The sequence below is a fragment of the Copadichromis virginalis genome, linkage group LG18 (genome assembly GCF_057382275.1).
Source record: "Copadichromis virginalis isolate Kocher_CV1m ecotype Utaka linkage group LG18, C_Virginalis_male_GT1.1, whole genome shotgun sequence".
Classification (NCBI taxonomy): domain Eukaryota; kingdom Metazoa; phylum Chordata; class Actinopteri; order Cichliformes; family Cichlidae; genus Copadichromis; species Copadichromis virginalis.
In genome coordinates this window covers 9,339,644-9,364,902 of record NC_140635.1, presented here as the reverse complement: position 1 = coordinate 9,364,902, position 25,259 = coordinate 9,339,644, and the positions used below count along the sequence as shown (strand labels likewise).

The 25,259-nt window shown below is 39.5% G+C and overlaps 2 protein-coding genes across 4 annotated transcripts; one reads left to right on the top strand and one right to left on the bottom strand.

Annotated features, from left to right (window-relative positions):
- Positions 1-414: 414 nt before the first annotated feature.
- LOC146687252 (acyl-coenzyme A thioesterase 1-like) lies at positions 415-13,164 on the top strand. 2 transcript variants are annotated; one of them, XM_085440038.1, is made up of 4 exons: positions 415-834; positions 9,664-10,140; positions 10,952-11,136; positions 11,489-13,164. In XM_085440038.1, the coding sequence occupies exons 1-4, from the start codon at positions 693-695 to the stop codon at positions 12,095-12,097; spliced, it is 1,413 nt and encodes a 470-aa protein (XP_085296164.1). In that variant the 5' UTR covers positions 415-692; the 3' UTR covers positions 12,098-13,164. The 2 variants fall into 2 exon arrangements, with proteins under 2 accessions (XP_085296164.1, XP_085296165.1); XM_085440039.1 differs by having other exon boundaries at positions 417-834; positions 9,679-10,140.
- Positions 13,165-18,591: 5,427 nt separating this feature from the next.
- Positions 18,592-23,471, bottom strand: LOC146687251 (ubiquitin carboxyl-terminal hydrolase 37-like). Of its 2 annotated transcripts, none has more exons than XM_085439818.1 (15): positions 23,363-23,471; positions 23,109-23,164; positions 22,740-22,812; positions 22,547-22,630; positions 21,991-22,046; positions 21,690-21,749; positions 21,458-21,589; positions 21,243-21,366; positions 21,006-21,157; positions 20,801-20,900; positions 20,582-20,658; positions 20,296-20,404; positions 19,628-19,685; positions 19,301-19,458; positions 18,592-19,214 (listed from the first exon to the last, which is right to left on the bottom strand). In XM_085439818.1, the coding sequence occupies exons 1-15, from the start codon at positions 23,387-23,389 to the stop codon at positions 19,209-19,211; spliced, it is 1,272 nt and encodes a 423-aa protein (XP_085295944.1). In that variant the 5' UTR covers positions 23,390-23,471; the 3' UTR covers positions 18,592-19,208. The 2 variants fall into 2 exon arrangements, with proteins under 2 accessions (XP_085295944.1, XP_085295945.1); XM_085439819.1 differs by having other exon boundaries at positions 21,690-21,746.
- Positions 23,472-25,259: the final 1,788 nt, after the last annotated feature.

The following is a 25,259-nucleotide window of genomic DNA, read 5'->3' as shown; positions in this document are numbered from 1 at the left end:
TACACCCCAGAAAAGCTGCCAGTCAATATTTAATTAGACAAAATAATTCCTGATATTAAAGCACAAAAAGACACAGAATCACATCTACAACCAATTTAGAGCACCATCTATCCCAAACTTCATGTTGCTTCGCTGTGGGAGGAAGATAGAGTACCTGGAGAGCACCTGTTGGAGGTTATTACTAGGTGAAATGAATGTTGGGGAAAGGACATGGCCACTACCAGTAGTCCTGTGGGGGTGGTCTTTTATCTGTGATCTATTATTGAGTGTTTGTTGTGTGATCCTGGACCAGTTCTTGACCTTACCCCCTTTGTCCCAGGGCCTGTTTTATAAAAAAAAAAATATATATATATATAAAAATATTATAACTGACCATAAAACTCAACAAAGCTAGTCACCTCAAAGTAACTTTGGCAAGAAGACGAATTAAACAGGAAGCCGGGAACAAAACCTGACATACTGGTAACTACCTCCAACAAATCCAACATGTTCTATTGAATATGTTACTAAGTAGTAAGGTGGTCATCTCTTAATACCAGAAAAGCTGCAATTTTCAAATCACTATGTGCTTTGATGATTACATAAATGTGGAAATGAGGAACAGTTTCAGACAGATGCAGCATGAGGGGAGGAGTCAAACAAAAACTTAAGGTGTGTTGAAGAAAACCTGCCAGCCATTTAGGTAGCCCTCTATGTATAACACAAAACGTGGAATTTCCCTCATCTCACGATTAACAAATTCCGCATCTTTTCTTAACGTGGTTTCTGGAAAAAGCCCTGGACTCTCCAACAACTTTTTGTTTATTTTCCGGCAAGCTTCTGTTAATGCTTCTTGTAAGTACTTCTAAAATTTTCTTCTATTTCTGGTTCTGCCCTTAAATCCTGATGTTGGATACTGTGTTATAATCTTATTGTAGTCATATTGTAGTCTCATTGTAGTCAATGTGCGATTTCCCAGGCTTTTCAGCATTTATTAAACAAAAGGTTGTTATTACGGCGACCGTGGCTCAGGGGGTTGGGAAGCGTATCTGTGGTGTTGGCCAGAGGGGCCAACACCAGTAGGCGGCCTCGCTTCTGTCAGTCTGCCCCAGGGCAGCTGTGGCTGGCTACAACCGTAGCTTGCCTCCACCAGTGAGAATGCGAGAGTGAATGAATAGTGGCATTGGGTGCCTTGAAAAGCGCTACATAAATCCAATCCATCATTATTATTATTATCTTCAAGCAGTTTCCTTTTTTCTACATAAAAAAACACATACTGAAATTTCTAAGGTACTGTAGACAATGAAAAACATTGAATTTTTTGTTTAACTGTTCAGTTTTAATTTAGTTGTTTTTCTATTACTTAATTACTTTGATGTAGTATGATTGCAGATAAAGCTTTAAAACTTAAGAAAATACAATTAAAAGTCTGAATTTTGTGCACGCATTCACATTTTCCAAAGCCATGCAGTGGAGAGGAAGAGAGAGAGGGGAAGGGGGGTTGGGGGGCTATAATCGGTACCGAGCAGCTCTGCGTTTGTTTGCAGTTCAGGCTCTTATTGTGAAGGGATTAGTGATAACTTCCTGTTTTGATAAGCGCTCGAGTTTGTCGTGGCTCTCTGCACACAGTCTTCTCTGCACACAGTCTTCACTACTGCCACAAGATGGCAGTATAAGCCTCTAAATAAACAGTCGTGCTCTGGCTAGTGCTCCCACACAGAAAGAAACAGAATCACATCTACAACGAATTTAGAGCATCATCTATCCCAACCTGCATGGTGCTGGACTGTGGGAGGAAGACCGAGTGTTGGAGATTACTGTTAAGTGAACAGAGTTTTGGGCAACATTACACTAAAGTCTTGAAAAAATATAATAACTCACCATAAAACTCAACCAAACTAATCACCTCAAAGCAACTTTGGCAGAGCGGAAGAGGAATTTAAACAAGAAATGGGAAGCGGGGAACAAAACCTGACGTACTAGTAACTACCTCAACCTCATTTTTCACCTCTGAGATGGGAGATAACATGCTTGCTACAGTGCAGGGAGTTCATGAAGACTGCAGAACCTTCATCTGCCTGTTTGATTTATTAAGCAGCATTGTTGAAAAGCTCCTTCTCTATCTCTCCTGTTCTTTGTGTTTCTGTATCTGACTGCTCCCTTTCTGTCATTTCAGCTCAGTGGAGCTCACGTCAGCTTCTGGCCTTTGAAAGGCATTATACCTGCACTAAGGGATGTATGTTCTGTGGGAACTTGAGATTGACTTTATGCTTCTGTGTTTATGAGTAAATGATGATTAATTCATTTGTGTATAGCCATTCAAATTTAAACTGCATGCAGATACCAGCAGATACCAGAACTGTAACTGAGATGTTAAAAGTATTTCACAAGTACAAGGTATAAAACATACAGGCTTTAGAGACAAGCAGAATAGGTGATCAGAGAAGTTAAGGCTGGGTTCTGAACACTATCCAATGTCCACTTGACATTAACTTGCTGTTGTTAATGGTGAGCTGTTTGTTGTGGCCCATTGTGGAGCCAAAACAGACAGGAGGCAGGTCATGATGCTCCAAAAGACTTTATCAGGGGTGAAGTTTTCAGGACTCCGTGAAACCTCACTGAATACTAGAGTTAACTCAAAACAACCCATAAAAACTGCTGGGGTTGAATTCTTTGCTGAATAATTGTATTGTTTTGGTGCTATTTAAAGAAGATTTAATCAAACTAAATGGAACTAAATAACATAAGATTTGAAGAGGTTAATCCTACTCTAGTCCAACATTTGTACTTTTGTTTATGTCACATTAAAAAACATTGAATTTGGAAAACATTTCCATTTCTGCAAAATCAGTTACACCTAAAAAATCTCACTGAATTAATTGAAGGTGATTTAAAGGATCTGGAGCAAGCTGGGGTATTTTACCTGGATATTAATACCCCTGGTTTTTGGCCTCTAACAATAACTTTTTGGGATTTTCCCTGTTTTTTTTCCCTCTCACTCACTCTCTCTCAGTCCTTCTGTCCCTTTCCTTTCTTCTGTGACGCTTCCTTGTGGGTCCACCTGTGGATGGAGTTTCCTTATCCTGTAGTTTCTCTCTCATCATCTAATCGCTTGTGGTATTTAATGAAGGACTGGAGCTGCTGCTCTCCCTTGGATTGTTGTTAACATCATGTTGGTAATTTGTGACGCTGAGAATTCAGTGAATAGTTTAAAAGATCGGCTTATAAAGTTCAAAGTTTCATTGACACAAACAAGCTTTCGGTCAGATTAGCAGCTGATTTCTTTCTTCAAGAAGTCCCCCGTACAGTAACAATTACAAATAATACTGTCTGTTTCAGGTGTTCACCTTTTTCTTCCAACTGATTAAAAAACAGTAAGAACGAGAATGGTTTTGGGCCAAGCTGCTGATCTGGTGAACATTACAAGCCTGCCATGTCTGCACTGTGTATTATTAGGCCATGTTCATGTAGTCTGCACCGTGTAATTATCTTAGCAGGCTGCTGACAAGAGGAGCCAAGATCTCTGTCCCATGTGGTGCAGATGTATTTATTTTTAAGACTGTGTTGTATCTTTAGGACTTTAGTAACAAAGGACAGAGACAAAGACTGTTTTAAAGTCAGTTGAAGAAAACTTGAAAGCCAAAATTCTTCTTAGACTATTCTTACACTTTGCTCAATAATGCATCACATGATATCGGCTCCCCTTTCTTCACTATTTCATGCTGCTAGCTGCAAGCTTCTTTTTATTTATTTAGTCCATCTGGAAGCCATAATGAGATATTATCCAGTGTTTTATTGTGCACTTTAAAAGCACATTTACTGGGTTTACAATAATGAAATCACTCAAATTTTTTGAGAAAGAGCTACAAATTTGAACCTAGAGGAAATGTGTGAAATAATTTGAAAGGTCCACTCTGTTTCTAAACATAATGGTAAATGGTCTGTATTTGTATAGTGCTTTACTTAGTCCCTATGGACCCCAAAGCACTTTACACTACATTCAGTCATCCACCCATTCACATACACATTCACACACTGGTGATGGCAAGCTACATTGTAGCCACAGCTGCCCTGGGGCGCACTGACAGAGGCGAGGCTGCCGGACACAGGCGCCACCGGGCCCTCTGACCACCACCAGTAGGCAACGGGTGAAGTGTCTTCCCAAGGACACAACGACCAAGACTGTCGGAGCCGGGGCTCAAACCGGCAACCTTCCGATTACAAGACGAACTCTTGAGCCACGATCGCACCCTACATTATGTTATTAATAAATCTTATTGATTGTAGCTGTAAGAGGTCAGTAAATAATTTTTATATATATATATATCTGTAGCACATGTCTCATACTATAATTTTTTTATGAAACTGGCAAAACAATCAAAAACCACAATCTGAGAGCTGCCTTGCTCTTGGAGCTTTCACGGGAAACTAAATCCTAGCAATAGTGATTGCGATTTGATTAACTGCAATGACTGGTGTAGAAAATTCCTTAGTTCTTGTACACTTTTTGTGTAGTTCTTGATTTTATCAACACACAAAGGAAAAAGTTGGTCTCCAAAGTCAAACAACTTTTGATTTACGCAAGAGCGCTTTTCTTTAGTCTTTGTCTCATTCCTTGCACAGTGCATCCAAAACAAGCAGAGCCACCATATCATCTCCTTTTAATTCATCTAAAAAGGACACGAGGAAACAGTGATTGTAGAAACATTTATTCAAATCCCTCTGCGGCCCTTGTGTTTGGCAGTGGTCCTCGGGCTCTTGCCAACATGCAGACAGCGAACGTGTTGGCCTGCTTTTGAAAACAGATGATCAAAGATTTCCACGTTTCTGGTAAAAGTATAACAATTACATGTTTATCCCACACATTTTGTGCTTTACATTGTTCCCAGTGAGGCCTGAATAGGCATAGACATCATGTCAGATTCTGTGTTGCAACACTACTGCATGGAAATCTGTATTTTCATAGTTTTTAGGAAAAAAAATACATTTAATGTTTGGTATATGATACCGTACCGTGTATATTTATGTAGATTTAAAAAAAAAAAAGCCCCCTGGCTTAACAGTGCAGTGGTTACACTGCATCAAGAGGGAGCAATAGGTTAACATCATGGGTGTTACTATTTCTGTTTTGAGAGTAATGCCTCCTGCAGGATTTGAAAAACTCTGTAAAACAATAGATAACTAATGAAAAGCTGAGATGTTCTATTAGGAATTTTCTGAGAGGCTTAAATGGGCTTTTTATTGTTAGTGTGTTCAAAACCATTATGAAATCCACTTGACTTTTTTTTTGGTTGCTCAAACAAAAGTAAATGAAGTCATCAAACAAAGGAAAAGAACAAACTAACACTACTCAATCAAAACTTAAAACAATACACATTTAGTGTTGCACTTGCACAAGCTTGAGCAACATCCTAAAGCTTTTTTCTTTTATTTTTGTGCCATAATTGTGGTTTAAGATGGAGTACAATAAAAAAAGCCATCTAAAAGGAGCTTTTAACATCATCTGTACACATGTAGAATTTAAAGACTTGCATATTTGCTTGTGCATATACTGTGCAGCAGTGGTGCTGCACATCATCATTGCAGAGATCAGTCATGATGTGACCCAAATATCTAACTTTAGGCACCACATTTAAAACCTAAAGCTTCCTGAGTGTCAAGCAGAGTGGACCAGTGATTTGTACTGAATATCAAAGCAACAAGGTTCTGAGTCTCAACCCAGTTTGTGTGTGCATGTTCTTTGCCTTTCTGGCTTCTTTGGACAGCCCAAAAACATGCATGCAATTAGGTTAATTAGTCATGCTAAATTGACTGTAGGTGTGAATGTGAGTGTGAATGGATGTGTTGCCCTGTGAGAGATTGGCAACCTGTCCATGGTGGAACCCAGCTTTCCCTATGACAGGTGGCATAGGCTCCCCCCGCCCCCTGTGACCCGGAATTAGGTAAGTGGAAGTAAATGAATGGATAGATTTCCCAAACAGAATGGATGAAAGATTTGTTTCCAATCCTTTGTAGTTAAGCAATCAATACTAAACTCTTTTTAGCGTTGATGTAATAAATAATAAACTTCATTTCATTCATTCATTTTCATTTATTTATTCATTTTCAGGCACAACAAATACCTATATTGAACATAACTTGAATTAAAACATGTTATTTCACTCTATCACTCATACTTAAAAATAACAATGAAAAACAAACAAACAGAAAAACAGCCTGGTGTAAGCAGTGCGTTAGCAAGAGGATGTAGTTATCACCCAATGCTTCCAAGCTTGGTAAGCAAACTATATCAATACAATATATTGGTGTAACAAACTAAATACTTGAACATCACACACTAGAATTGGAGCACAAAGTTCTTGGACTAGCTGATGATTTGCATTTTTAAATAATACAAAACTTACCCAGTTACGTGGCTGAGAGGTCAATTTCGGTGAGGCCCACTAAAACAGTACTGACCTAGTTTCCACGCACCTGTCACTAAATGTGGCTACATCCACTTGCACACAATTTAAATGGGTAAGTTATATAAAATTCCACCCTGCATGAAGCTGTTACAAGTAGAAAATTAGCCATAGATACAAAAAACGGCTTTGGTCCAAGCTGTAAACAAGTGTATTCCTACTGCTGAGAGTTACTCACTTCTTTGGATATAGCCTCAGGTGCCCGTTAAAAGAATGGCAGTTTTTGGCATACTTTTCAGCCTCAGAGCACAAAAATCAGTTTATGTAAAGTTTACATCTACATCAGTATGAATTCAGCTTAAAGCCTTTTCATTTAGCTTGATATAGTGATTGAACTATAACTAGATTCTAGACCCTCACTTTCACCTTGTCAGTACATTTTTGCTGTTGTTATGATTATTTACATACTCCCACCGTCCATCTGTCACATCACAAGTAAAATAAATTAATGGGACATAAAGGCTTTTAGATGATTGTAAGTAACAGATCAGCAGAGTGAAGCTTTATTTCACATTCAGATGTTAGTGCAGAAATGATCATGGATTACAAATTAGTAAAAGTGTTCAAATGTCTGGAGGTTTAGGTTGACCTTTTATGCAGTTTTGTGCTTTTCTTCCATGTCTTATTGCCATAAACTGTAACATTTGGTGGAATGATGTGATAACTTTATCTGCATAAATTCTGTGCAAGAAAAATTGCAAACTACATTCAAATAAAACTGTTTGTGTGGACAAGATAACAAAAATCTGGTGACAGTTAAGAGATAAAAGCTCAAGGGGAGAGAGAATACAGGGTTTATGTCATATAATGAAGCTGAATAATCAGCTGTTTTGAATTTGTGTTGTTAAATAAATTTGGAAAGGGATAAAAATCCTCAGGGGCAGTAAGATACCAGAATCCTTGCTTTTCACTTATTTTGGCAGCTTTTGTGTTGCGAGTCAGTCACGAGCGTCTCACCTGTACAGTGAGGAGCTTCTCTGGAGTACATCTCCTATAAAAAATTAAACAGGACTTTTCTGAATAAGCAGACAGTGACTTAAGATGAATTTTTAAATGGATTACGAAGTGCGCCCCAGGGTGGCTGTGGCTACGATGTAGTTTGCCATTACCGGTGTGTGAATGTGAATGGGTGGATGACTGGTTGTGTAAAGCGCTTTGGGGTCCTTAGGGACTAGTAAAGCGCTATACAAATACAGGCCATTTACTATTTTAATGGAAACATACATTTCCAGAAAAATGTTGATATATTTTTTTTCTTTGCTAATTTGAAAAATCTCTTGAGTCCTTGAATCTATATACAGCTGTCATGGTCTCGGTGTCTTAAGAGCTCATTTTGTCAAATGATCTATGTTCTCGCTGTGACCCTGGATTACATAAGCAGAAGAAGATGGATGGATTCATGTTGTGTCACATTTCCTGTTTTATTTTGGTAATGGATATGTAATGTGTTTTGTGTTGAGCTAACTTCCCCCGTCTCATTATACTGTATCTATATTGTCTTCATGTTGTCTCAGTCTCCCCTTGTTTATTGTTGTGTTGTCCCTCTGTGACATATGCATGGTTTGCATATGCAGGACTCTAAAGATATCCCCATGCCTAGATTAGAAGCTGGTGTTTTACACAGACAGTATGATTAATAATGAACAGAAAACAAAACAAATATCAAAAGTACACATACATAAGAAAAGAAGAAATTAATCCCATGAATTCAAATGTGCTTCAGAATAAAAGAATGAAACAACAGTTGAACTCGTTTTTAACCCTGTAAAGCCTGAACCATGAAATAACTACAAAATGGTTCATCTTTTTGACACAGGTATTTTTTTAACTTTAGACCCATAAAAAAAATTAAATATCAATGTGCATGTATGAGTCTTAATTTAATTTATTTTTTTATTTTTTTTACTTCAGCTGGCATTTTTGTGCAATTTATTGCTTGAAATTTTATTGTGCAATTTCTTCAGATTTCTCAGGGGGAAAATTCACACTAATAATGTGGAAGTCTCAAAAAAGTCATAAAAACTAATGTATTAAATATGATACACTTGGCATTTCAGCATTATGGGAAATATTCATATAAGATACGCTTTAGATCTCTGGAGTAATTTCAGCGATTACTCCAGAGCCAAGAGCCATTAGTGTCATTTGTTTAATCCATACAATTAACCAAAATTCCATAAACTTTAGGGATTTCAGTGTGTCATTAACTTTCAGTCCCCAACAACAACTTCCGTTTTCTCTTAAAAAAAGAAAACCTAGCGGGGCCCACCCAATCTGAAATCCTCCCTCTAATTAAAATACAAAAGAAATGTATATGTTTCCTTGAAAACAAAACAAACATAAACAACTCAGGCTATAATTTGCTATTGTTACCCAATCATATGCATAATGTTAAGGCCAGTGTGTGACCCCGCCTGCCACAGGGATACAAATTTAAATACATGAGCAGAAAATTAAGGTCACAGTAATGAATAATATCACAAACTAACCACCTCGTACTACCAGTTCGAATTCACTTTTTATATAAGTAAATTAACTTGTATGAACATGTAACTACACATACTTCCGAGTAATTCCAAACCGAATTTCTGTTAATACTGTGGTCCACCTGCAGTATCTTTACAGCCCACCAGAGGGCCCCAGCCCACACTTTGGGAATCCCTGCTTTAGAAAATTACTTTGGACACTAGAATGTAGGGAAAAAATGACCTTTCACATCCAGTAACTATGTGAAAGGTCATCAAAATGCACCTGTGAGAGTTTTCTCCAGTGACTGATCAGAGCAGGAAAAATACCCAGTGTATTATTGCTTGTTTCTTTTTCTCTGCATCATTGGCATTAAATTTATGAAGTTTTACTACTGAAAATTTTGATATATCCCAGTAGACAGCTGAATTAAAATTAAATAGGTTGCTGTTTGTAACAAAGCTGAAATGTAATTTTCAGCCTTTAAAATTTCATGTGGTTAAAAAGTTGTGAGATTTAAAAAATGCTGGGACATTAAAAAGTGCCACATTTTGACCTAACACTGTATACTTTCTGGTCTGTAACTCCAGTAATCTACATAGTATGTAGCATTGCGTCCTCAAATATATTGAAGTTAAAAAAAAAAAAGATCTGATTCTGATGGTGTCGAGTGGGAAGCATTCCAAGAATGTTTCTTTTTTATTTTCCTTGCAATGACCCATTTGTCCAAATATTGAACATTCATGGAGTTCAGTCTTTGATCTTTCAGAAAAGATGTCCTCCCAAGTCAGGCTGAGGCTGCTGCCGAGCACCAGGTGTCTGTTTGATGAGCCCGTTCAGCTGAAAGTGGCCGGGCTGCGGTCAAGGCAGGTGGTCACAATCAGAGCCACATCGACCGACGAGAGAGAAGTGGTGTTCAGCTCTTCAGCCACTTACAGGGCAGATGATGGCGGAGAGGTCGACCTGAACCGAGACCCCTCACTCAACGGGAGCTACGTTGGAGTGCAGCCCATGGGTCTGCTGCAGTCACTGAAGGCAGACACTTTGCACAAGTACTTCTTCAAGAACAAAGCTCTGAACCCTCACGTGGTGAAGTTTTCTGTGCATGAGCAGGAGGCGGATGGCAGGATACTGGCAGAAGAGACAAACGAGAGGTTTTTGATGGGAGACGGGGTCAGTCGGGACCCAGTCAAAGAGGGGAACATACGAGGAGTCTTGTTTACACCCCCAGGTACTGTATGTGGTTTTCCACTTAGAAGTATTCACTATCATTACAGTGGGCCCCCTTTTTTTTTTTAACAGGTGGCGAAGGTATATTTTCTGCAAAGGGTACATCACTTTTCTTGATTCAATTTCAATTCAATTTTATTTATATAGCGCCAAATCACAACAACAGTCGCCTCAAAGTATTTATATTGTAAGGCAGACCCTACAATAATACATACAAAGAATAACCCAACAATCAAATGACCCCCTATGAGCAAGAACTTTGGCGACAGTGGGAAGGAAAAACTGCCTTTTAACAGGAAGAAACCTCCCGCAGAACCAGGCTCAGGGAGGGGCGGGGCCATCTGGGGTGAGAGAAGGAAGACAGGATAGAAGACATGTTGTGGAAGAGAGACAGAGATTAATAACAGATGTCTTAAAAGATGTCTCAGTTCCTAAAATGCATCTGGAGGACAGAGGAGGGGGTGGCTTGTCAGATTAGCTGTAATCATATTTGCACAGCTGTATCCTTTGTAGAAGTACTTATTGTACTACTTTGGGAAGTTATTTAAAAGTATCCTTAAATATAAAAAAAATGTGTTTAACACCTCTGAGATCATAAAATACAGCACTAATTGGGCTGTAATGAAACTATATGATGAAACTTACACCAAAATCACGATACATGAGTGAAAAACATTTTAATTCATATTTAAACTGGAAAACATAGATGAAGTGTTGAATATGGATCTTTTATTGTAGGGCTTTAGGTTAAAGTTGCACATTATGCATGATTATAACCTACTTACATGAAACTTTTGTTGTCTGTGTTCTAGGAGAAGGTCCGTTCCCTGCTGTGCTGGATCTGGGCACCTTCATGTCTGAGAAAAGAGCCTGTTTGTTGGCCAACAAAGGGTTTTTGGTCCTCACGATTGCTGTGTTCAGTGACAGACAAAATATGAAAGAGATACATCTGGACCCCTTTAAAGAAGCCGTGGATTTCTTACGCCACCACCCCAAGGTGGGTCCAGTGGGTGACACTTAAGCTAGCAGCGTAACTTTACAAGAACCCATGTAACTGTGTGTTCAGACCGAATGTGAAGCAAATGTTTTTGTTTTTTTTTTGGGGGGGGGAATGATTGCATGCGTAGTCTGTGAAATGCAGTGAACTGGTTAAAAATCAGTCAGGTTTGAAGAATTGCTTGGCAAAAAGTGAGACACTGCTTTAGGGAGTCCTAGTTATGTGTAGTTACGAGTTATGTGCCAGAACACCCATTTTTTTCTTTAAACTGTTCCAGTTTAAATGCCCAGCAGGTCACAACTTTTAATACTTTGGAATTGCCGGTTTCTGAGCTCTGTGTGTTATTTCACAGGCGGGCAGTAAAGGAGTCGGCATAATATCAAGATCAAAGGGAACAGATATCGCGCTCTCTCTTGCTGCATTCGTGCCCGGTGTGGAGGCCTTAGTTTGGATCAATGGCACCAGTGCCAGTGTGGTCACGCCTCTCTACTACAAGAAACGGCAAATCCTGTCATCAATACTGTTTGACGAAAGCAAGTTTATTCCCACCGAGTCAGGTGCAATCATCATAAACGATGCTCTTGAAGATCCCCTGGCAGAGAAGAATAAGGGCAGCTTGATCCCCATTGAACGAGCCAAGAGCCATTTTCTCTTTGTGGCTGCAGAGGATGACCTCAACTGGGACAGCAAGGCCTACATGGACCAGATGGTGGAGAGACTGAAGCGTCGTGGGAAGGAGAACTTTGAGACTGTTTTTTATCCTGGAGCTGGACATTTGCTGGAGCCACCCTATGGACCCTTCTGTTCCTCTGCTTTCCATGGGATGCTTAGCTTCTCAGTGGTGTGGGGAGGGGAGCCCAGGGCCCACGCAGCAGCAGAGATCCACCTGTGGAAGAAGATAGAGGAGTTCTTTAGAACTCACCTGAGTTGTGATGCTGCACAGGCTAAAGCCAATTTATAAACAGGATTTGAAAGATAAAACAAAAAACAACTATTGAATATATTATTTTATTTGCTTGTGAATATTTTCTGTTCTGTCTTTGAATGCATTTCATGTTTGATTTTAATATCAGAATACTTTAATAATTCCTCAGGGAATTATGTGGGTTACAGTTACTCCAGGACAACAGTAAATGGCCTGTATTTGTATAGCGCTTTTCTAGTCCCCAAGGACCCCAAAGCGCTTTATACATCCAGTCATTCGCCCATTCACACACACATTCACACACTGGTGATGGCAAGCTACACTGTAGCCACAGCCACCCTGGGGCGCACTGACAGAGGCAGTAACTTCTTCCTCACCTCATCAAGCTCTTCTGACTGCTGCTGAGCTCCAAAGCTTTTTACCTGCTTGGAATTTGTGTTGACTGAATACATAAATTCATAAATCAAGTTTAATACAATGGCAGCAAAGATTAAAAGAAATATTTGTGTTCAGCTTGTGAGTGACCATCCTACAGCTATCTGGGTGAGGTCACTACCAGAAAACAGCAAGGAAGGAGACCAAAGACGCCACCTGGGAGATATCGCTACAGAATAAATGTTACAATACAAATGCGAACACACAGGAAAAAAAGGTTAAACCATACAAGACCAACTCCAAGTTAAAGAACTGCATTATTATAGCACATTTCTAAAGTATATTTCACTACCACAGTAGTACAAGGATGAAAATGGCACCACAGAAAACTAGCACATTACTCATCAATGCTGCTCTTTTTTATGATAAATAACAATGTATTTTAAAATACTGATGTATTGAAAAACAAGACAAATTAAGTGTAAAAACCTTTGACTTGTGGTTGTGAAAGTATTTGCACCACTATCAACTACAGCAGACTCCAAATGCGATTTTGTCATCCTTTAATAGGTAGAAAATGGAGAAATTAAAGTAGAAATGACTAAGTCCTACATTTGTGAGTGTTAAACAAATGTATTCCTGCTTCAGCATTTAACTGTAATGACAGATTAACTGCTAACAGACATTATCTGTTTATTAAACTCAAGAATTAAACATAATTGAATTTATGACTGTTTTATAGGTTCACCTTATTTGTTTACCAATCTAATGTCAGTCATCTCAACTCTGTATTGTCTTTGGTTGCTAGACTAACAAGCCAGTCCAAAACACTCTTTTCTGCTTTGGGGCGGGACAAGTGGTAAAGGTTCAGGTGAACCTGTGGGACCTGACACAGAAGCTAAGTCCTAAGAATTAGTGATGGGAATTCCGGCTCTTTTTAGAGAACCGGCTCTTTCAGCTCGGCTCACTAAAAAGAGACGGCTCTTTCGGCTCTTCAGGTTGTTTTGTTGCTTTAATTAATTTATTATTAACAACAATATAAAATTATGCACAAAAGGAATTACTAATGTAAAAAAAAAAAAAAGTGGTTTTATTTATGTATGTTTATATATAAATATATACAGTGGCCCCTAGAGATAAAGCCCGTACAAACTCCAAAAAGCACGTACAAATTCTAAAGGACGTAGAAACTCCAAAACACATTTCTAGCGTTAACTGAACTTCCAAAACAGAGCTACCTAGATCACTTAAATTACACAATTGAAAGCATATGTGTATTGTTTGTGTATTTATACACAGGCACTCATATATATTCAAATAATTTAAAGAAAACGTTCATTTATCGATAAAACAGGCGGAGCGAGAACACATCCGGGACTTTTTCGCGTTCTCGGCTTGATGCATACTTTGAATTGGAACAGTACTTGGTCTCCGACTGATGACGTATCACGAGTACACGAGAACACAAGTACAAACAAGAGAAAGGGCCTATGCTTCAGGTTTAATATGGACAAGTAAATGTGTGTCTATGTGGGGGCCCACTAGTACAAATGTGGTTTAAGTTGACAATAACTGTTTTAGTTGTACCCTGGGGCATTTCAAAGGTGAAAGCCATTCCACTTTAAAGGTATAAGGTTTTATGAGTGAAACCAGAGTTAGGACTTAGGAGGCCTGGTGTTTTATTTTGAAAATCTTAATTTATATACCATGCAGTAATTGTTACAACATTGGGTTTTATTTTTGTTCATTTCATAAGAAAGTAACTGTTTTCAGTTCATTTTTTCCTTTCCCAAATAAATACCTAGTCATATACAGCAGTACAATGAACCCAGCCCAATCTCACGCTAGCTTTTACCATAGCTTTGTGGGAATGGGCAATTGTTTGCATCGTCTGTCACACCAACCCTCTGCATGTCCTCCTTCACTACATCCACAAACCTCCTCTGTGGCGTTTCTTCTTTGTAACATAAATCTGTAACATATTGTTAAATAGTCTAGTCCAGGGGTCGGCAACCAGCTGTGGCACGCGAAAGGTTGTTAAGGTTAAGGTTGTCTCCTTGACCTGGAGACAACATATAAGATGACACCGCCATGGACCTCAACCTGCAGGCTTTGTGTTACCTGTTTCTTTATACAGGAGCATGTAGGGGTGGACTGCCTTTTTATTTGATTACCCTTTTCTCATGTTTTTCTTAGTTAGAGACATTTTGGGGGACGTTATACTCTTACTTGTTAAACACATGCTCCCATCCACTCTCTTGGTCCAGAAGCTCCATAATCCAAGTGTCCCAACTCAGGTCTGATGGCATTTTTTCAGTGGTGCTTTTAACCTCTTGGGAACTTTCACTACATTCCTTACTTGATGCAGAAAGAAGAAACGAGTCAGGGATGCATAGCAAGCACAACAAGACACCAGCAGCCCAACCTTTCACCAACTGAAGACATTTGCAGCACCATAAAACATGACAGAGAAGAGCTGGGACTATGTGAAAGGGTGAAGTGCTGCAGTAAAGTTGCAATGGTCCTATCTTTTATACAGTCTATGGTTCACTCTATTAAGATGTGATTATTTCCAAGGTCCATTTAGTTTTAGTTAGCTGAAGCTAAACCAGAAGTTAAAACGAGATGGTGAAAAACATTTTTAGTTAATGTTACGACTGTTGTCGTAATGTTGTCTCATATGTAAATCTGAGTGTGCAGGTGCCTTTCCGTGATTGGTGCATCCATGGGACGGCCCATACAGATTGGCTAATGACCTGGAGACAACATATAAGATGACACCGCCATGGACCTCAACCGGCAGGCTTTGTGTTACCTGTTTCTTTATACAGGAGCATGTAGGGGTGGACTGCCTTTTTATTTGATTACCCTTTTCTCATGTTTTTCTTAGTTAGGGACATTTTGGGGGACGTTATACTCTTACTTGTTAAACACATGCTCCCATCCACTCTCTTGGTCCAGAAGCTCCATAATCCAAGTGTCCCAACTCAGGTCTGATGGCATTTTTTCAGTGGTGCTTTTAACCTCTTGGGAACTTTCACTACATTCCTTACTTGATGCAGAAAGAAGAAACGAGTCAGGGATGCATAGCAAGCACAACAAGACACCAGCAGCCCAACCTTTCACCAACTGAAGACATTTGCAGCACCATAAAACATGACAGAGAAGAGCTGGGACTATGTGAAAGGGTGAAGTGCTGCAGTAAAGTTGCAATGGTCCTATCTTTTATACAGTCTATGGTTCACTCTATTAAGATGTGATTATTTCCAAGGTCCATTTAGTTTTAGTTAGCTGAAGCTAAACCAGAAGTTAAAACGAGATGGTGAAAAACATTTTTAGTTAATGTTACGACTGTTGTCGTAATGTTGTCTCATATGTAAATCTGAGTGTGCAGGTGCCTTTCCGTGATTGGTGCATCCATGGGACGGCCCATACAGATTGGCTAATGACCTGGAGACAACATATAAGATGACACCGCCATGGACCTCAACCGGCAGGCTTTGTGTTACCTGTTTCTTTATACAGGAGCATGTAGGGGTGGACTGCCTTTTTATTTGATTACCCTTTTCTCATGTTTTTCTTAGTTAGGGAGATAAGACATTGTCATTTGGTTTTATTCTTTTCATAAATAAGTTTTGTACATCCTTTAGATACGGTCCCTTTTGTTTGTTGTTTTGGGGTCCACCCCGAAGCTATAGTTCGCTCCTTTCCTTTGTTAGAATTCAATCACTGTGAAAAAAAATCACCATCAAAATTGTACTGGTTGTGTGATGTGCTGCTTGGGGTCAGACAGGGGTGGATCACCCTTATATTATGGTCTGGCCACCCTTAGAAAGGCCATAACACTAACTAAAATGAAAATTAAAACTGGCTGGTGTCCTTACCAGTGACCTTGGGTCTGAACTGTGGGCTCCTCTTTCCAGGTGTTCGTACTGCCTGAGTGGGACCAAGATGTGCTATCTCGCCTCTTTTGGGTTTTCTGCATGTTTCTGGCTCAACATGCAAGTATCCACTTCTTGACGTTCGCTGTTGGTTGCAGCCACTTGAGGTTTTTGGGCTCATTTGGGTTCTCAACACTGGGTGACTTTGATGGGAGTGAAAGCATCCTCACAACATAAATCACCACACTACCTGCTTTTGTTTCAGATTTTTTCTTTATCCTTGTTAACATGTTTGGGTACTGGGTTTACCTGTAATGCATTTTGTGCTCCAAAAGCTGTTATTTTGTGCAGCTGTGCTCCAAAAGCTGTTAGCATGACCTTTTTTATCATTAGATTGTGCCACACCAGCATCTGAGAGAAAAGCTTTGAGTTTGATTTTGTGTTTGTTTTGCAGGCACTCAGGAGAATAAGTCATGATGTTTCTTGTGTTTGTCATGCTAGTATCTCAGTGCTTGTCAATCACCAGTCAACAGTGTCACCACTGTGAACAACATCCTTCGACTGTTCGAGCCAAAACCTTCGAGAAGTCCCTGCAGCCGCTTCAAAACTCATCACTGAGCTCGATCTCTCTTTTAACACGCTGGAGACAACAATGAAAGAGGACTTTCTTTCATATGCTGCTTTGAGGGCTTTGTTCGTGAATAACAACAGAATCAAAACCATCCATGAAGAGACATTTCACCCGCTGATTAATTTGGAGAAACTGGACTTCCACAAACCAGTTGGAGACTTTGTCTTCTGGATGGTTTCAGAAGCTGATTTCTCTCCACTATTTCAATCTTTTGGGAAAGAAATATACAACACTGAGTCCGGGAAACCTTTTCGTGCCACTGAGGAGCTTGAAGACCCTCTATTTTTGAGGAGCTTTCCTTCAGTCTGTCAGTGAAAGGGATTTTGTTGAACCTTGAAACTGCCGTGACCCTGTCCAAAGACCAGCTGGCCACCTGGCCGGGTCAGTCATGGATATTCACAAATACCCCATAGTACTGGTGGAAAAGAAATATCGAGGGAAAATCCATGTTCAGACCATGTTCAGTGTGTCGTGACACTTGCACGATGGAAGAACACACCCACTTGTTGGTGCCATAAGAGCCACTGAGAAATTATTGTTTTAGCTGGCTCATTACAAGTCGATGGCTGGTCACCTGGAATAGCATAAAACTCTGGAGCGAATAATTGCCCGATTTTACTGGCCAGGAAACTGTTTTAGACTTAGAGCTTTTTATTGTCATTGTGCAGTTTCTTGCACAGTGAAATTGGGTAAGTGGAGAGCATAGAGCCGCTGTATCTGTGCGCACCACCATCTTGCATTTCTTGTATGTTTGGATATGCGCCGATGGTGTGCGTCCAATGGTGTCAGCTGGTGAACCAGCTGGTCATTCAAAAAGCACCTTTATGCCCCTCACCATTAATGGAGGTCCCATTTGAGCGCATTGGCATGGACCTCATTTTATCGATGAGAAAAAGAAAGTCTTTAGTTCAGCTGTTGTTAACTGATCTTGACTTTGTTAATTAAACACTGCAAACCTGCCTTCAGTGTGTCCTGTACATGAGGTCATTTAGTACACCACAGCACGGTGAGTTTTTTTGAGCTGATGAAGTTCAGCCAAAACAGGAAACTTGCAGCAGGAGACAGCAACTCGTTAAAATGTTATAAAAGGTACAATGAAAGATTTTCACCCTACAGGGTTGTCAATGATCCAAGGATAAATGTCTAATTTGGTAAAAATTTTATAAGCCATTTCTGGAGAGACTGCAGTGGAAATGTTGTCACTTTTGGACTTTGCTACCTGCAGCTAAACATTTGCAGCTAAATCATTTATTTAAAAGCAGAAGCTGCAACTGATCGAGGGAATATTTGTCTGAAAACTTAAACTGAACTCCAAGGGTACCATTGCTCCAGCTTACCATCTTTACCTGAGTGAATCAGTTTGTTGAACAATCTAAATGATTCAGAAACTTCTGTGACATCAACTTAACTAAGGCTCATTACAAATTTCACAAAACACTGCTGAATACTTTTAATATTTTTTTATTAGTTATTTTTGTTTTTGTTGTTATTTTGATTTTAATAAAACAAAATAAAATAAAGAATTAAATCATTTCTTTGTTTTTTTAAATTTAATTTATTTTACAAATAAATGAATAATAATATTAATAACAACAATAAAATTAGTGCTGTCAGCGTAAACGTCATTAGGTAAAATGACGTTAACGCTGACAGCACTAATTTGTTGTTTCCAGAGAGCAAGCCAAACACTGGTCCAGAAAAGGACGATCTCTAGTAGATTTTGTTTTAACCTCCTAGGACCTGGTGTCCACATATGTAGACATAACATTTTGGGTTGTCTAGACCAAAATACAAAATTTTGCTCTTCAAAAACCTGATATCCACTTATGAGGGAGGACATTACACTGCCACTGTTCAATCGAAATTTAAAATGAATGTCCTCATATGTGGATCTCATTCTTTTGAGAAACAAAAAAAAGATAGTCCGAATCTGATGTCTTTGTTTTTACATTCATCAGGTCCCAATCAACCCAAATGGCACAGAGAAATTAAAAATGCATGCCATGAAAGTTCAGGTCTTAGGAGGTTAAAAATGTCCCTGCTGATGAGACCAGTGAATGTGGGGCGACGGTGGCAAGAAAAAACTCCCTCCTGGAGGAAGAAATCTTGGGAGGACCAGGCTCTCTGGGAGGACCCTCCCTCCTGAGGGCAATACTTACCTATACTTGTCCTCCAGTGTGCGATGGTGGGCTGGGACGACTGCTTTTCCTTCTCAGCATGACGATGACCTTAACTTCCTTCCTTCCTTCCACTTCCTGTTTCAGAACTGAGAATGAAGACAAAACTGGTTAACAAGGTAACAGGACATTTAAAAATTCTCTCACTTCAGGATGAGATGCTGTGTCTTCTTACGTTTCTCTTGTAAAACAGGATGTAGGCCGAGTGCTGCTGTTCCTCACAAACTGCAGATCCAGTTCTGTGGAGCACCTGTGCGTCATTATAGGTGAGCCAGCGATCTGATGTAGAGTGCTGACTCTCCTCAGGATGGACAGAACTACAGATGTAGTGTCCTGAAATCACATTAAGACAAATGAATCCAACTTCTGGAAGTCAACTGATTCAAGCAAACAGTGATTTTGACTTAGTGCTTCTTAGAACATCAAAAGCTTTTGTGTGTGAGTCCTTCACTGAAAAGTAGCAAGTTTTCATTTTCTGTTTGTCACAAGTCTGTTGTTTTACCTGACTCTGTGCCTCCATAATGACTGATGATGCTGACAATACTATAACAGCCACCACCCTGAGAAGGAACAAATCCAAAGAGTGTTAGTTTCATAAAGTCTCACATCAGTGCCACAATTAAGCTGATTTGCTGAGGCTACGTCCACACTAATGCGTTTTCGTTTGAAAACACATAGTTTTCTCTCCGCTTTGACCTCCCGTCCACACTGAGACGGCGTTTTCCTCAAGGAAAAACACAGCATCTTGAAAACGCTCTCGAAAACGCATACATTTCAAAACGGAGTTGTCCCGTCACAGTGTGGACACTCGAAAACGCAGACTTTCTAAAACGATGACGCATTTTAGTCATGTGATGCAGTCATGTGAGCAATTAAACAAAGATAAGCCGAGTGCATTATACAGCAGTTGTTTTGATTGCTCTCAACTTTGACAGCCCTAAAAACGATTAATATCAGTTTGTACATGCTCCGGATAGCTTTTCTTCAAATTCTGTAATTCTCACTCACTTTTGCGCATGCGCAGGACTGGAACATAGGCGTTTTCGGCCGTTTCAATGCAGACGCACAACTATTTGAAAATGACTGAAAACGCTAGTGTGGACACGGAGTTTTCAAATCTATCCGGGCTAGTGTGGACGTAGCCTGAGACGTTCTGCAGTCTGTTTTTACCTGATTGGATGGCACCACCAAGTCCCTCTGCAGCCTGACGGGGTCATCCACCTTCTGAATCTTGTAGGTTTGTGTAAAGCCAAACCTCTTCAGATGCAAGATCAGAACTCTGGCAGAAAAGAAAAAAAACACAAACAAGGCAGAAAATAAGAAGAATGAGTGTCAAACACAAACAGAAGTTGGGAGAAAACGACTGCTCAAATATTGTCTCGAAAAACTCTGATATTTGATGCGCCACAGTTTGGAAACCTGGTCAGTCGATCAATTCTGATGTGACCTTACTCACCTTGGCAGTGTATCAAAAGACGACTTCAGTTCTGAGGCCGTCCCTCCACAATCACAGCGAAATTCTATTTCTTCTTCCTGAACAACAGCACAGAGAAAACAGGCTTTATGGTAGAAAGAAATCTCAACATATGCACACACACGCATACACACAAACACTAACAAAAAAGGTGTGTTAAGATCGCTGATACGACAACTCTATTGGAATTTGTGATCTTACCTTCAAGTATGTCTCTAACATGTTTATCACAGACCCCTCTGGAACCAGGTCAAGAGACAAACTGGTGAATTCCTCTTGCTGTGATGAGTGGTGACCGCAGCTACACATTTCAGGAGTAACGTAGTTAAAGTAAAGATCAGGTACGTGGAAAAGAGGTATATGAAAATATTGCAACCAGCTCTGCGTTTCTGAAAGACAGGCTTACCTCTTGCATGTCCTTATGTTCTCCATTTTAAAAATGTGATGGTCTTCTACTGGGCAGGTATAACTTTGGCCCAGGAGAGCTGCGTTCCTCTCCAGGCGAGGTGTGAGCCTTTTGACCTCATTGAGGAACAATGTTAGGAATTCATGAGCGTCCTGAAAGAAAAGCAGAGAGATTTAAAACAGTACATCAAAATCAGAAGGTAAAGCAAAAAACGAAATGTCCAAATAGCTGACGCACTTTCTGTGCACTGCCGGTGTATTCGGCAGCTTGATTGCTGAATGCCTTCTTAAAAGCTCTTAGGTGGTGATCTTTAAGGCCATAATCTGTCGACTCATGACAGTCCCTGACATCAATAAGCCTTCTGTAGAAAGGAAGGGTAAACAGACATTTCTGCTGTTAGATCTCTTTGTTCTTCAGGTGTTTGAAGAAAGTAGAAGGTTGACGTAGCGCACCTTAAGAGCTGAGCTTCTGGATCTGTGCTCCACAAAACCCCCTGACGCCTGATGTCTCTTATGAACTCCTCAATGTTGAGGAGGCTCTGCAGGCAGGAGTTCATGTAGCAGGTGTTTCCGATGTTTGGAAACCTGACACACACGCGCAACGTTTACAGTATCAGTGTAAAATAATTCATTTTCTCCACTTTGACAAAGTGACCTTTGATCTTTGTGCACCACGTGTACTCACCCGAAGCGGTCTATAGTCCCAGTTTGACTTTTTATTTTTCTCCCACCGCGTGCTACACTGCTCCAAAAAGGTAAAAACACAAACACAAAATTAGGAAAGATGTCAAGATTCTGAGCAGTGTATGTGCATGTATGCATGAGCTTTGACGCTGAAACATTTTGGAGGACGTCCAAAAGTAGTAAAAAAGATGTAAATACACAAGGTGGAAGACAAATGCCAATAAAAGGGAAATAAAACAGCTCCAACTAAACCACTGCTATAAATATCTCCAGCAGCATTAAAGAGTGGTGCATTTCTTTACCTCTGATGAGACGTAGAAGGAATTTCCTTCTCTGCCACGTTTTGTTTGTGTAATTTCTGTTTAGAAACAAGAAAACCAACATCAGTAATGGCATAAAACAAACATACCAAGGGAGTCTCTCCATGAAAAGTGTCCAGTTAGAAAATTTGGTATTATTTCATATTATTTATCACTTTAGTGAGCTGTCAGCTCATGAAGCAGATATATAGGAATATCTTTAAATAAAATAAAAACAATTTATTCATGCTTTAAATTGAGTTTTAAAGTTTGTCCTATGAAATACAAAATCCTTCATTTGGTTGTGATCAAAATTCAGTTTTTACAGAAATCATCCATGAAGCTTCATTAAAAGATTCAAAAATGCTTATTTACCATAAAAAATATTTAGAGAAACATCCTGCAAGTCCCTTCAAACTTACCTTTCTGTGAAAAAAAACCGTTTAAACATCTTTGAACTTAATTTGAGGACATAGATGTGCTAAATTGCTCTTAATTCTTCTCATTTAACTGTGATGAGTAAATGCTTGATGACAGGGACTCTTTCCATAAAACATACCTTCCAGAATTTAAAAAGAAACCAGCGACACTTCTTTTGTGTCTTCACAGTGCTGCTCTCTGCCTCTGCATCGCTGTCAGTTTGCTGCAGAGGACGAACAAACATAAGTTTATTAAAAAAGTAAAGTCACTTTAAATTAACAAGTGCAATTTAAAGAGAAAGTGCATTTCATATGTTTTGAGTAAAAGCAAACCGAGGAACAGCAGAAGTGTCTCCATTTTCTCTTCTTCTTTTGACCATTTTCAGCAACAGAAGCATCCGGGATGCTGATGAGGACAAAAGTGTAAATGTTATTTTTCAAAGTGGAAAATTTTAACAAGGAGTACATGCTGGAGATTGCAGATAAAAATTAATAACTGTAATGGAACAAAATCATGTATTTTGTACATTTACACTCTACATTTTCAAACGCTAATCTCTGAATCAATATAAATTATAGACAAGACTAGAAGTAGTAAAAGATGTAAATACAAAACACCAATAAAAGGGAAATAAAACAGCTCCAACTAAACCACTGCTATAAATATCTCCAGCAGCATTAAAGAGTGACACATTTCTTTACCTCTGATGAGACGTAGAAGGACTTTCCGTCTCTGCCACGTTTTGTTTGTGTGATTTCTGTTTAGAAACAAGAAAAGCAACATCAGTAATGGCATAAAACAAAGTATATGGTAAGAAAATACAATATCCTTCATTTGGATTCAAAATTCAGTTTTTACAGAAATCATCCAAGAAGCTTCCTTAAAAGTTTCAAAAATGCTTATTTACCATAAGAAAATATTCAGAGAAATGTGCTGCGAGTCTCTTCAAACTTACCTTTCTGTGAAAAAGAAGTTTAAACATCTTTGGACTTGATGTGATCACAGCGAAAATCTCCTCAGCTTTGCAAAAGTTCAACTGAAAACAAGCAGTCAGAGGTTGTATATTTATAAACTTTCAGCATAGAATGTTCATACCCTGAACAGCAAACATCATCGTTATGATGTATGGGGCTAATTTGCATATTTTGGAATGTATGCTCATTTGAACTGTATGGTGCTCGTCTCCAAGCAACTGCTACAAAATACAGGTCAAGTCAAGTGGCTTTTATTGTCATTTTAACCACGTGCAGAGGTACTGTACAGAGTGAAATGAGACAGCGTTCCTCCGAGACCCTGGTGCTATATATGACATATACGGACAAACCCAGGACTACATAAAGTGCAGTGTGCATAAATTGCAAAAATAAACAAGACAAAACAGTGCAAAACTAGACAGAACAGGACGATACAGACACAAGACAATGGAAATGTGCAAAATGCTGAGTATTGTGCAAAAGTAACTAACGTGTGTGAAGGTGTGCGTGTGCCAGTGCAGTCACTGAGTGTTCAGGGGTCTGACGGCTTATAGGAAGAAACTTTTCCGTAGTTTGGTAGTGAGGGCCCGGATGTTCTGGGACCTCTTTCCAGAAGGCAGCAGGGTGAAGAGTGTGTTTGAAGGCTGTGTGGGGTCCTCCAGCGAGCGGGTGTTATAAGGAGGGGAGAGGGACTCCAATAATCTTCTCAGCTGCTCTCACAATCCGTTATAGAGTACTGCGATCTAATGCGCTGCAGTTACCATACCAGACAGTGATGCAGCTACTTAGGATGCTCTTGTTAGTCCCACTGTAAAAGGTGGTGAGAATGGATGGTGGGAGATGGGCTTTCCTCAGCTTCTGCTTGAAGTAGAGACGCTGCTGGGCCTTCTTGGTTATGGAGCTGGTGTTGAGGGAGCAGGAGAGGTTCTCCGCCAGGTGGACACCAAGAAATCTGGTGCTCTTGACGACCTCCACAGAGGATCCATTCATGTTAAGTGGGCAGTGATCCCACTGTGCTCTCCTGAAGTCAACAATCTCTTTTGTTTTGTCCACGTTCAGAGACAGGTTGTTGACTCTACACCTCTACAGATGGCCCGCAGTGCAACCCTTCAGCTTCCTAGTCCTATATACAAATTTAAAGACCTAGGAGACTTACTTCTCGTCACAGAGTTGTAGCATTCACAAGATTTTCAGAAAACTTGAACTCAAGGTCAAGGTCACTGATATTCAAACTGACCCCAGAACTTTAGTAGATGCACCAATGGTATCAATTCAAAATCCTACGCTTCTCGTTCTCGAATTATTGTCTTGACCAAGCTGAGTATACAATTATGAAACAATCATTTTCCATTTTTATTTCACTATCTGTAACTAAGACAAATAAACAGTATTTGGGACACAAGTCACTATTAAAGTGGTTAGTGAGACTCCACATCTGATAACAGTATAACACACTGCTTATTTATGTAAAATTGTCACCGAAGGGTGCCATTGCTACCATGCAGTGTTTAAAATAATCCACTGTCCCAGTTTGTGCTCAGTGTGCATGAAATGCTTTACACCAAACTCCACTCAAAAAATTTGCCAATTTAAATACGTATCATTAGCAAGCAAGCAACCACACTATAAGTGCCCACTGTTAATTCAACAAGCTGTTAATATTAGATCCATTTCAGACAGTGGCAGTAATATTTTACACTGGGCAGCAAATCAGCACAGCAGGATCTTTCAGAGTGAGACAGAAACTCTGTGTCCTATTTTTTGTTAATTTTTAATAGCTCTTGCACAGCCACTGTTAATGTGATACCTTTGCACCAGATACCCTCCCATGCACCCATCAGTAAAGACTTCTTTTCTAAAGTATGAAGTACTCAGATA

Excerpts from the sequence above, each read along its gene's own strand:
- LOC146687251 (XM_085439818.1), bottom strand. The coding sequence starts at position 23,389 with ATGTTTAAACTTCTTTTTCACAGAAAG. Across the intron at positions 22,813-23,108 it reads CCTTCTACGTCTCATCAGAG|CATCCCGGATGCTTCTGTTG; the intron begins GTAAAGAAATGT and ends TGTCCTCATCAG. Across the intron at positions 21,367-21,457 it reads CCAGAAGCTCAGCTCTTAAG|AAGGCTTATTGATGTCAGGG; the intron begins GTGCGCTACGTC and ends TCCTTTCTACAG.
- LOC146687252 (XM_085440038.1), top strand. The coding sequence starts at position 693 with ATGTATAACACAAAACGTGGAATTTCCCTCATCTCACGATTAACAAAT. Across the intron at positions 835-9,663 it reads AGCTTCTGTTAATGCTTCTT|TCTTTGATCTTTCAGAAAAG; the intron begins GTAAGTACTTCT and ends CATGGAGTTCAG. Across the intron at positions 11,137-11,488 it reads TCTTACGCCACCACCCCAAG|GCGGGCAGTAAAGGAGTCGG; the intron begins GTGGGTCCAGTG and ends GTTATTTCACAG.